The 13145-nt window shown below is 41.6% G+C and overlaps 1 protein-coding gene across 6 annotated transcripts in view; it reads right to left on the bottom strand.

Annotated features, from left to right (window-relative positions):
• The window catches only part of ENOX1 (ecto-NOX disulfide-thiol exchanger 1), a 375494-nt gene that overhangs the window by 96467 nt on the left and 265882 nt on the right, over positions 1 to 13145 (bottom strand). For all 6 annotated transcript variants that reach the window (XM_061374279.1, XM_061374278.1, XM_061374274.1 and 3 more), the window contains exons 6-8: positions 12002 to 12175; positions 9921 to 10127; positions 3280 to 3513 (exon numbers count right to left, since the gene is read on the bottom strand). In XM_061374279.1, coding sequence (XP_061230263.1) covers positions 3280 to 3513; positions 9921 to 10127; positions 12002 to 12175 — 615 coding nt within the window. The remainder of the gene's footprint in view (positions 1 to 3279; positions 3514 to 9920; positions 10128 to 12001; positions 12176 to 13145) is intronic.

Genomic DNA, 13145 nt, shown 5'->3' with positions numbered 1-13145 from the left:
GGATCACCTGCTACAAGCTCAGGAGTGCTGCATCCCAACTAGAAGGAAGTGCAGCAGTAGGGCCAGGAGACCTCCTTGGATGGATAAGGAGCTGCTGAGGAAAATTCAAATGAAAAAAGAGTCTTATAGAAAGTGGAAGCAAGGACAGGTGGCCTGAGAAGAGTACAGGGATGTTGTCCGGGAAGCTAGGGACCAGGTTAGGAAAGCTAAAGGCCAATTAGAATTAAACTTGGCTGGAGATATTAAGGGTAACAAGAAGGGATTCTACAGGTACATAGCAAATAAAAAACAGATTAGGGAGAACGTAGGCCCCCTCAGGAAGCTCTCGGGTGAACTAGCTACACAGGATTTGGAGAAGGCTGAGGTTCTGAATGACTTCTTTATCTTTGGTCTTCACTGGCAAAGGCTCTGACCACACCACCCAAGTCTTGGAAGGCAGACGCAGGGACTGAGAATGAAGACCTTCGGCCCACTGGAGGAGAGGAACTAGTTCCAGACCACCTTAAAAATCTGAACGTGCACAAGTCCATGGGTCCTGATGAAATCCATGCGTGGGTCCTGAAGGAGCTGGCAAATGAAGTTGCTAAGCCGCCAGCCACCATATTTGAAAAATCATGGCAGTCAGGTGAAGTTCCCAATGACTGGAAAAAGGGAAATATAACCCCCATTTTCAAGAAGGAGAAAATGGATGACCTGGGGAATTGCACACCAGTCAGTCTCACCTCTGTGCCTGGGCAAATCTTGGAGCAGATTCTCCTGGAAGGCATTCTAACGCACATGAAAATCAACAAGGTGCTTGGTGACAGCCAGCATGGCTTCACTAAGGGGAAATCCTGCCTGACCAATTTGGTAGCCTTCTATGATGGGGCTACCGAACTGATGGACAGGGGTAGAGCAGTTGATGTCATCTACATGAAATTTGTGTAAAGCGTTCGACACTGTCCCACATGACATCCTTGTCTCTAAATTGGAGAAACATGAATTTGATCGATGGACCACTCAGTGGATAAAGAAGTGGCTGGATGGATGCACACAAAGAGTTGTGGTCAGTGGCTCAATATCCAGCTGGAGACCAGTAATGTGTGGTGTCCCTCAGGGATTGGTGTTGGGACCGGTCATGTTTAATATCTTCATCACGGACAGGGACAGTGGGATTGAGTGCGCCCTCAGCAAGTTTGCCAATGACACCAAGCTGTGTGGTTCGGTTGATATGCTAGAGGGAAGGAATGCCACCCAGAGGGACCTTGACACGCTTGTGAGGTGGGCTGATGCCAACCTCATGAAGTTTAACCATGCCAAGTGCAAGGTTCTACACCTGGGTGGGAGCAATCCCAGACACAGCTACAGGTTGGGCAAAGAAGAGATTCAGAGCAGCCCTGCGGAGAAGGACTTGGGGGTGTTGGTCAATGAGAAAATGAACATGAGTCTGCTTCAGTGTGTGCTTGCAGCCCAGAAAGCCAACCGTATCCTGGGCTGCATCAAAAGGAGTGTGACCAGCAGGTCAAAGGAGGTGATCCTGCCCCTTTATTCTGCTCTTATGAGACCTCATGTGGAGTTCTGGTGTGCTCAACATAAAAAGGACATGGATCTGTTGGAACAAGTCCAGAGGAGGGCCACAAGGCCGATCAGGGGACTGGAGCACCTCCCCTATGAAGACAGGCTGAGAAAGTTGGGGCTGTTCAGCCTGGAGAAGAGAAGGCTGCATGGAGACCTCATAGCAGCCTCCCAGTATCTGAAGGGGGCCTGTGAGGATGCTGGAGAGGGAGTCTTCGCTAGGAACTGTAGTGATAGGAGAAGGGGTAATGGGTTAAAACTTAAACAGGGGAAGTTTAGACTGGATATAAGGAGGAAATTCTTTCCTGTTAGGGTGGTAAGGCACTGGAATAGGTTGCCCAGGGAGGCTGTGAATGCTCCATCCCTGGCGGTGTTCAAGGACAGGTTTAGTGTGAGGTGTCCTTGCCCATGGCAGGGGGGTTGGAGCTAGATGATCTTAAGGCACTTTCCAACCCTAACTATTCTATGATTCTATGATTCTATAATACTCTCGTATTGTATAATGTCTAGAGGAGCTGGACTGGAAGCTGGGTGAGAATTAAAAATTCTTATATTGAAGCCTCTTCCCTCTTTTTCTTCTGCTCTATCAATCTATCTCAGTTATTTTACCAATATCCCAGTTATTTCATGAATTATTTAACAGTGTATGTGGTGACAATATCTGTTATACAAGCTAATAATAGTCTGAGGTAACAGTGGCAATTAACACCGACCAGCGCAGTACTCATAGACAGTAGGGTGCATCTTTGTTCCATGCTCCAAGGAAACAACATTTCACGCTGCCCATCTTCAGCTTCCCAAACATGTTTCATAGTTAGAATAGAGGCCAGTGTGTTGACAGCTAGATAGCATAACTCTAATCTGGATAATTCTGAAACAGTGGCAAGAATCACAGTTTCTTGTGACCTGGCACACAGTAAAGTAACGTGCTTGGCCAGCACATAGATAAAAAATGCCAAACACAGTTGTTAAACACTTAATGAAAACAAAACTCTACAGGATATAAGGAGTTGTTTCCTTGCTCTTTAATTTCTTTACCGTGAATAATGTTATTTTTTTCTTCTTACTTTCTGTGTTAACTATTAATGTCAGGAATCCTCAAGCTGCACCCATAAAAATATTAACTTGCTAAGTGTACCTAGAAAAAAAACAAACAAGCAACAAACACATACCAAAACGAGACACTATCTTGCACAAGAAATTCCAGCCCTAAAGAGGGAATGAAAGAATGGATGGTGTGTGTCAGAGATAAGTTGCAACTGCTGCCTCTAAGGGGCACATCAAAATGCAGCTCATGAGGGCAATTTAAATGCCAGAAATTGGCACGGTCATGTGCATGTGATGTAGCAACATATCAGTCAAGGAACGAAGACATTTTAAGAATGAGGTCTTTAATATGAAGGATGTTTGTAACAGGTTGTCTTATTATGAGAGTGTGCCCAAGGTATATGATGAAAGCAAATGAACAGAAAAAAACAACCCTCTTGTAGTATTCTGAACATTGTGTTATAGTTGTTAAAGCACAGGTAGATAGACAAACATTATACATTTCTAGCAGGTGGGTGAGTATCATTGCTGTTGGCATAAAAATGGCAGAAGAATGGGGGAAAGCTAACAGGGCAAGTAATGAAATACATCAGGGAGAAATCATCTCTCCTGCTCTGACTTCTGTGTGGCTTCTGCTCTTAAGGAATAATACACTGAAAAGTATCAAATGCTGCTTACCTTTCAATTTTTCAGCCAGCAAAGCAGCTTCGTGTTCAGAATAATGCATTATTGCCGGAGGTGAAGGAGGGCGCAGTCTGTCTTCTTCCATTTTGCGTCTGTGTCGCTCTTCTCTGGCCAGCATTCTTTGTTTGCATTCCCATTCATAAAAGTCATCTCTTGCCTGAGCAAAATCAACATGAAGGCGACCTGAATCCTTTTTGTCTGTGCTAGATCCTAATCTCATGCGGTAACCTGAAATCAACAAGCAGAACTGACTGTTGCAGGACTTCTTTGCTTTTTCTTGTCCCCCTCAAGTGCAGCTAAGTAAAAATATACATTAACAGAGTCTCACATATCTACACAGGATCTATTGATAACTGTTTTCACAGAAAGATGAACATTCATCCACTGCTTTTCCCTCGCAATTCTCTGCATTGCCTATCAACACAGAGGATAAGCTGAAAAGTCAACCCAAAGTTACAGAATCTATACTTTAGAAGTATATTTTTCTACTTGATACTCCCAACCTTTACAAGTGCAAAGGCCTGGTAAACAAAAACCAACTACTAAACAAGGATTTAGTTTCGTCTGAATGTAGAGTCCTTCTTCCCCTGATCTTATTGAGATCAGATACAGTTTAGGACTTTCCTCCAGCCTACCAAAGGGATTGGAATTAAGAGGAAAGGCTGACTTTTATAAAAATCATGACTACAGATGAATGAGGAAATTGTGCTACATAAATTCCTGTACCACAAAGAGGGAAATAATCTGGTAGCAAATATAAATTATCTACAAATGAACTGAGTTTAGCATTCTTTAAAGTTATTTTTAAAGTACTGATGAATTTAGGAGATATTTGCAAGGCTCCTTTCAGAATGAATAATGAAACCTGCTGTGCCTTATCTTTAGCCATGTTCTACATATCAATAATTTGGTCAATGTATAATATACCAAAGCTAGCAGACTGTGAAGGCTTTAAGGGGCTACACAGCAGTACAACAGGGCCCTGCTCTGAACTAAAACTTCTGACTTTTCACAGAGGACAAACAAATCATGCCAAAGCTATAGAAGGAGCTTTTTGTGACCATACTGTAGAAGAACATAGGCTGGACAGCTATCTTTTCTCAAGTTTTATTCCTAAGGGTGAAATATACTCTCATTTTCTCTAACTTTAAAAATGCCAATTCAGAGAAAGCCTGAGAAAACACTACATAGAAAACTCCAAAGAGACCCTTCAGATATGTGTAAAATTAATCGCTGCACAGGGCTAGCTCTAATTTCTCAAAGCCAGCCCACTGCAGTAGGCTCAGAAGCAGAGCAGCACAGCAGAGACTTCTCAAGGCATGGGATGCTGCAGAGATGAATTCTGTGATGAGCTGGCATGTAAGAGGCTCTTCAGAAACACACACTACTACAATCACTGCGTACTAACTCCAGGGACAGGAAACTCCTGCTCAAAATGGCAGGAAAAATAGTGTTACCTTCTTTTGAACAGCAATCCGAGAGAACAAATCTTTCAGTCTTTTGGCTTCCCTGTGGTTTGAAGAGCTTCAGCACCTAACTACCACAGTTAAAACTCAGTTCTGAACTCTCTCCAGGGACAGCAAAACTAAGGCTTGTGTAGTAGATTAGGAGTATCTTTGTAAAACATGCATATCTAGGCATACTCTGTTTATTTTACTGCTGGAAAACATCGACTGTGTGAATGCAAGGGACTGTCTGTACTTCAGCGCATATGAGAAAATAACTCCAGACATTGAATATTTATGTATGTAGTGATCCTCCAAAAAAAACATAATGTGAGTGCCTTCTGATTTGACATTTTCCTTTCAAACGTCTTGTGGATTTCATCTATGTAGCCTGTTAGTGAGGAAGAGGTATGACTTTCATTTTACAGCAATGAGCCCAAACCCATATGAAAAACTCGACCTAAGGATTTAAGAGATCCTTCAAAGCCTGAAGGCATAAAAAACTTCCATGGAACCTACGAAATCTGGTCTCCAAGGTTCATGAGCTTGGGATGAAGTAGACTGAATATTGCAATAGGGGCAAATATAGTCTGCTATTTTAAAGCCCCCTTATTTACTCTGCTTTCTTTTGCTTGGAGGAGTAAACACTACTCTTCCCCCCTCAGAATGCTGTTTGTGGTCATATACTTAGCTCTAGTCACAAGGTGTTGAAAGGAAGAGCTACAGATACACTATAGTGAGACAGAAGAGTGTGGGTGACCTTTCAAAGCTGGGCCTTAAACTAATGAGGAGTAATTATGTTTTATCCACTGAGGTGTAAGCATGAAGGGGTCATCCAAAAGGGGTCAGTAGTACAGCTACCCTGATAACAGATGTTAAAGGGTGACAAATGTTACTCCCCTCCCTGCCAGTCTGACTCGCCAGCTGCATTCCTCAAATAGTGATTGCTCTGTGCCAAAACAGCATTATCAGCAAAGTAAAAGGACACTGCCAAGGTGCCAGGTCTCATGAACCTAAAATTAGATCTCCCAGCTGGGCTGTACTTTCCAGGAAGACACAATCTCTCTTCCTCTCCCCAGCACTTTTGCCTCTGTGGGCAGGAGCATGCTGGCATGGACACAGCAAGGAACATTGGAGGATGCAAGACTCTTGTGGACCACAAAGATACACTTCATCTGAATAAAGAACTAATGAAATGGACCGTGCATCTACAGGCTGTGTGTGCACCAGCAAAGCTCAGTTTTATCAAAGTGGCCCTCATCTTTGAAGTAAATGGCAATAATGGGAAGAAGCTGCAAACTGCAGTTCAAAACCCAATACCCTGTGTAGCACTTGACAAATGGTTCCCTTTAGCTAACCAGTTTAAGTGACTCCAAATTAACAGATTCTTGAAACTGCTCATGAAAGATACTGAAAAAATCTTACTGCTTGCTTAACTTTTAAAGCTGAAGGTCATCAGCCAACCAGGTAGTTTCCACCCGCAAATAAACTTAGAATAACTTAGGTCAGAAGGGACCTTGGTCATCACGTAGTTCAGTCTCCCCCCTCAGAGCAGGGTCAATTCCAAAGTAATGTCAGGTTGCTCAGGGCTTGGCATCTTTCCCTTAACAAAAGCATAGGGACAATGGCCTGGCTAGTGAAGAGCAGACTCCTCAACAGGTTGTTATACAGGAGTATGCCAGGTAGCAAGGAGTGCACAACTGGCAGGTCACATTTGCTATATGGGATCCTCAGGCATTCATCTGGGTTGGCAACTTTGAGCTGTGGGGCAGCTGGGAGGTTTGCTCTTTTCCAATACCATGTCTCCTTATTTATGTTTGAGGGTATGGAAATGTATGAGAGAGCCACCTGCCATTGCCTCCCCTTCATGCATAGGCAATGAACTGCCCTCACGTTTTCCACATCTCTTTGCTCAGGATTGCAGCTAGCATGAACTGTGTGCCTGGCTTGTCATTTTTAATTTCAGTTTTGCACACAATGGCAGAGGAAAAGACCCTGGGAACTTGCCAAGATCCTCACTTTAAAGCAGCTGCAACAGGAAAAAAATCAAATACAGTATTTCCATACCACAGGTCTAGTCAAAACTCTGTGGCTTGACTTACCTTTGAGTGTTGCTAGACTGGGGATCGGTCAATAGTTGCTCTCTAACTGGGGATCTAGATCAGAGTGTTGATGATGATCAGCGAGAACAAAATAAAACAAGTACATGGTACTAAATGGAAACGCATAGGGGAAGATACCAGCACAGGAAAAACGCGTACACAGGCTTTTGGGATATAAATGAGTCTGTCTCAAGCCACCTCTTTGTCCCCTATTTTCAGGTCCAGGGCCATCAATATTACCAGGAGATACTGAATTTTCAGCCACAAGAGTAAAGTACATATAGTTTGGACAAAGAACTTTCTCAGAGGCTGGTACGTCAATTTTAGAAAGCCTTTTTTTCAGGAGATCAAAATTTAACTTTCAGGGCTAAATGAAATCTGCCCTTCCTTAAGTAAATTCTTTTATCATAGTCTTCTACCTATGTGCCAGTATGCTTTTCACACAAATTGACTTGGGCATTGAAAAAATCAGTGATTAAACCACTTGGTGAATTTTGTAATCACTGGCACTATTCTGATGATAAGCACAGGATAAATGCAAGGTTTGATGAGATTAGATGGGGTAGACAGATAAAACTGATTAGGTAGACAAAATTATCATTATATTACAGATATCAAAGGCAGGACTTTGCCCTAATATAACATGCATACTGTATTAACCACATTCTGTTTGTACATCTCTTGTCTTTTACATAGAAAAGAGAAAGCTTTAACAATATGCTTTATCCCCATCACTTCAGAATACATTACGGCTGAGAATGGAACAAAGATTGATTAAAGACACGCAGTATTTCAGTACAAATAAAACATGCCCCTGCCTAGTGTCAGATCTCCCTGCTCTGCAGGGGTGCAGGACAGTCAGTTTCATCTGCAGAGTTCAGTGCTGGTGGCAAAAAGATGTGAAACTTGGCTGCAGCCATGTCCCTGCTTTTCTTTGTCCCATCATTTCCGCTGGTCAGAGATACTAAGTACAACACTCCAGAAGAAAGTGTGGAGGAAAAGGCAGACGGGGAGGGAAGCTGCAGAGCAGATGGTAAGAGGAAGCGTAGAGAGAAGTGCAACTGTGATGAAAGGAAACGGAAGAGGGAAGGATGGATCAAGAACTTGAAAATTAACTGCAGAAAATTCAGGATGAGGAAGGATGAGAAAGGGAATCTGCCACCTCCATTTCTGCTCATTTCCCTTATTCTGAAAGCACACTCTAGTGTGCTATGAATGAGGACAGATGGCAGCACAGGGAATTTCCTATCTCTAATCATCAAATCTGGTCCTCCAGGATTTAAGGCATATAAAAGTAAGATGAAACTTGACTTGGAGTGAAGCAAAGTCAGCTGCCAAGAAGCAGGAATCTGATCTAGAAGGACACTGGCTCTGGCTCCTGGTAGCAGCCTGTAGGTTTCCGAGCTTTTCCTTGCTCTCTTTTTTGACACTGTTTTATCATTACAGTAATACCAGCTCCTACTTAGTCTGCTGTGTCCCTCTTCATCTCATCTGGAGATGGGGCCCCTTAAACAGAAGTTGGAAGCTGGGAAACATGCTGCTGCTTCTTACTACTGCAATTCCTGTAATCTGTCCCAGTGAACTATAGTGTTATGGATGTAATGTGAATAAACAAATGACCAGGAAGGATGGGAACTGGGAAGAGAGAAGGAGGATTGAAGAAGAAATGAAGTGAAAATTGAAAAAAAAAAAAGGAAGAAACAGGGTAGAATGAAGATCTAGGAGAAACCTGAAAATACAGCAATATTTTAAAGAACTTTTTATATAGATCTCATAAACCTCACAATTTTCTGTAGCTCTTCAAAGAGACATTTAAAGCAAGCAGCCAAGTTAGGGAAAAAAAGTCCCACAAACCCAAACCCCAAAACCTTTGTGAAACAAAGGAATTAGGTTTCTCCTGACCACATATTTCAAAAGTTCAGATGTTTCCTTTTCTTCCTTCCCTTCATTTTAGAATGTAATTGATGGTGATTTGAGAGGCCACTTGTTCCTAGCTGCTTAAGCTTCCTATGTACACCTAGAGGACACTGAGGTTATGCCCTTACAGCTAGACAGAAGATGGTCAGGGTGGAAGCTCAAACAAGGGTTTTCTAAGCATCAGTTGCCTCCCAAGCTCCATTTTGGATGGTTCCAATGAGTCCCTTCAAGGTCACTCTACACAGGGTGGGTGCCTGTAAGCCAGTCTTTGTCTTGGCCAAGGAGCAGTTCCTGGCCCTTGTTTATGTAAGAATACCTTTCACTTGTGGGGCAAAGCAACATTTGTGGGTCTTCTCAGGATCCAGAAAGATGAACTAGCCTGTGAAGACAAACATGTCTTCAGAAAGGTGAAGAAGGGCTCAGTTAGGAAGCCAGTCCTCACAGGAGGGAACCTGTAACCTGTAAGAGGACACTGACAGTCTCACAAGCCTGATAAGTGAAAGCAGAATTACTTTTTCGTTTTTCTTCTTCTTTCTTTTTTTCCTTGTGAGTTAGAGGTTGGGGGTTTTTTTGTGGTGTTTTGTTTGTTTGTTTGTTTTGTTTTGGGTTTTTTTTCATTTTTGTCTGTTCCTTTGTTGGAAAATAGATTCTGAAATTTTACTACTGAATTTCTATGGCATCATTGTCCTAGGAGGAAACAGACATAGCCTAAACATGGGGCTCAGAATCTAACCCATGCAGCAGTGGAATACATGCATGCAGATTGCACTGCAAATCTATAAAAATACGCCAATGAAATTGCCAGTCTATCACAGAAATTGGCACTGGAAAACAGCAGTGTTCCTGGCCTACTGCCCTCCTCTTTCCACAACCTGTGAGCAAAACTATATAAGCCTGTGTAAATCGAAAAGAAGATTGTTCTATAGTGAATGTCAGGATCTGCTGCAATGTTGTGGGACGGCAGGATATTGCTCCCGGGTAAGCAACATACAAAATCACACACAAGTCTTGGCAGACATATCAAAATACAGAATTGCCCCTTGCCACTCCAAGCTACAGCCACTGAGCTGAAGAAAGACTTGCTGAGATAAAAGCTAGGAAAATAAGCAAACATTAGCACCACAAAATACAAATGAGAAGCAAGGAAAATCCATTAAAGAATGTGAAGTACCAGAAAGGTAAATGGCTTTATCAACCATGAACTCCTCTGCAAAACGAATGTGACAAAAATTCTTCTTGCTTTTCCGAATTGCTGTTATGTCTCCACACTGCTCAAAGACTTCCTGAATAATTTCCTCCGTCGCGTTTTCTGGTAATCCTCCAACAAACACTGTTTTACACCCAGGAGGTCTCTCTCTTGTTGAAGGTGGTGGAAGATCTAAGTCAAAACAGAAATCATATCGGAATACAAAATTTCTCTTTTGATCCATTGGTTCTATTAATTCCCCTAATCAGTTCTGGGCCGCAACATTTATTTGACATAGCATGTAGGTGGGAGAGGGGAAGAAGCAAAATTATTGACTATTGCAGAGATTGTCCAGAATTGATTACTTGAATCTAAACCTTTTCAAATTTTAGGTGGCATTTTGCAGATCAATTCCTGCCACTGTGGGCTGTTCTCCACAGCAAGGTCTAAAAGGATCCTTCCTTTCCCTGCACTGCCACACAAAACATATAAAATATTCAGTTTCAAAGCAGGGGAGCTTCTGATTTGACTCTGAGCACAGATCTCAAGCACTGATGTAGTACATTCAAAGCCTGAACTTAACTTAGAGAAGTTGTGGACGCTCCATCCCTGGCAGTGTTCAAGGCCAGGTTGGACGGGGCTTTGAGTAACCTGGTCTAGGGAAAGGTGTCTCTGTCCATGATAGGCGGGTTTGAACTGGGTGATCTTTATGGTCCCTTGCAATCCAAACCATTCTATGATTCTATGATTCTGTCCTTGGCTTCCACCCATCACTTGTGTGGACCCTCTGCAAGCAAGCTCATGATGGGCAAATTCCAGGCACTTGGGCTGGACACCTTTCTCTTTTCTTAGCATAATTTCATTTCTGTCTCAGAGTGCAGGAGCACAGCAAACAGAAAAACAAAGTGGGAAACACGATGAAGTGACAGCATGATGAAAATGCTCTGCTGGTTATCTGTTTTGTCTTGTTGCCAGATAATAGAGTGGATGCCAGCACACAGGAAGGATAACCTCACTGTTTACAAGTACTCATGAGGTGGAGTGGCAAGAAATGTTATTTTTATGTGTGTATGTAGAGAAAATAAATACAAACTTAAATCAGAAAACTATTAAATTTTGAAGGCTGTATAAAATATATATTCTGTCATAACACTTGTTTATATGTAGATGACTTGAGTATTCCTCTAAAAGTAACTTTCTAAGAAGGAATATGATTGATATGACGTTGTTTTTGGCCCTTTAACACAGTAAATGGAGTTTAAAACTTTAAAACATACATATATGTATATATACATAATCTCACACACAGTTTAATTAAAGCATGATCTGGGTACACTGCAAATCCAGAGTAGCAGACTATTTGCTTAATTTTCTCTTTTGTCTTCGTGGTGATAGTGAAAGCGCTGGTCTGATGTCCCTGAAACTAAACTCCTGGGACTAACATGCACAAAATTAGGCTTTGTGCTTTAGCAGGTGGCTCAGTGGGAAGAGTCCCAGAAGGTGCAAAAGGAAGTCTGGTCTCTGCTTTTAGAGAGGAGAAGAAACTTACCTGCTAAGGTGCTCCCAAAAATGGCAAAAAAGTAGCCATAGACCCTCTTTCTCTCCACCTCTCCCAGGGAGTGACCACAGCTAGCCAGCATTTGGGTGCAAGGTACTATGTACAGGAACACGAGCCCAGACTGGTTCCATCTCACTGCGGGCATGTGAAGGGGAGCTCACAGTGAGATAGGAGATGATAAGTGTTATATAACTGTTATATTTTTGTGATATTCTGATCTACAGGAAAGACTGATTTTTACTATGAGAAGCTAGATCTTCAGGCTCTGTTAGCTTTGCTTATGTACTTATTTTTCTTTGTTGTACAAAGTGCGTAGGTTTTTTTAACATGACCTCACAGAGATGAGTAAATATGGTAATACCATACCACGCTTTGCACACAGAGTAGACCTTAAAAGGAAACACCATACTTGCCTGCATTCTATTAAATATGTGTATTTTTTCTTATTTATAAAATATTTCATGCAATGCATTTAAGAAAATGTCATTCTTTCATCATACCTACTTACTTGGGTTTGGAGGGAAGAGAGTGCAGCTTTTGCAGTGAATTATTTCTTTGACTACAGGCACATCTGTTGGTGGTGGCGGCGGCACTAACCCCATGCCTGGTATCATTGGGTTAATCGGAGTGATTCCAGTCATCATGCTAAGGCTTGGATCAAAGCCTGGTACGCAGATCGAATCTGTAAATATATAACATAAAATCCTGGCTTATAAATCTTAAAACTACTTGTTAACATTTTCTTGAACTGTTTTGCTTTAGGCTTTTTTTTACCCAGCATCAAAAAAAAAGAAAAAAAAAGGAAAAGGAAAAATTGAAAAAAGAAAAGTCAGAGAAACAGGGAGGAGAAAAGGAGAGGCAGGTGCATTTTTAGTGAAAAATACCCAACTACATGCAAAGAAGAGAATGCTACAAAATTGAAATACTAATATGACTAAGTAAAACACAGCACATTAAAGTGCAAAACCATGCACCATGAATATCTGTTATTATCTGGAATGTAATTTTCTGTTTCATAATGCTACCATGGTGTTTACATCATCACCTTCTGATCAGAGTGTATAAAGAATATAATTTAACATTGATATGCCCTCCTCATCTAATTGTCAGGCAAATTTATCACAACATAGCCTTCTCACATAAGTGACCTTGATTTATGAACAGTGCAGAGAAAGATCTGTTTCTGGCTGTTTTATAGCAGTGTAGTTAGCCAAGACTTCTAACCATTTTACCCTGCAATATAAAATTTCAGCTGAATAGAATGGGGACTTTTTGAACCTTGGAATTAATTCCTCCTTGTCCTCTTATTTAATCGGATTAGTAGATTCTCTTCCACACATGTATTATTAAAATATAGTGCTACAGCCCTATAAAGTAAAATGCACATTTGGCAAATGCTACTCTCTCCTTCCTCATCTCTCTGCCAAGACTTCCATAGGTATTATTTAAAGCTGAAAAATTTACTAGGGAGCACCAGTGCTCTAACACCAAGAATTGTAATAAGCAGATGTTCCAGATTAACTGAGAGCCAACTTCTGAAAATCGCTTTCGTTAAAAACAAGACTTTGGGTTTCTTGAGGCATAATAAATAAAATATTTTGAGAGACCGATTTCTTTGTTGGCATAACACTGCTGCTATTTGGCATCATCAA

The sequence above is a fragment of the Neopsephotus bourkii genome, unplaced genomic scaffold (assembly GCF_033783945.1).
Source record: "Neopsephotus bourkii isolate Nb327-2 ecotype Australia unplaced genomic scaffold, CSIRO-AGI_Nbou_v1 NB_1637, whole genome shotgun sequence".
In the NCBI taxonomy this organism is placed as follows: domain Eukaryota; kingdom Metazoa; phylum Chordata; class Aves; order Psittaciformes; family Psittacidae; genus Neopsephotus; species Neopsephotus bourkii.
The sequence above is the reverse complement of the archived record's forward strand: the minus strand, read 5'-3'. Positions and strand labels throughout refer to the sequence as shown.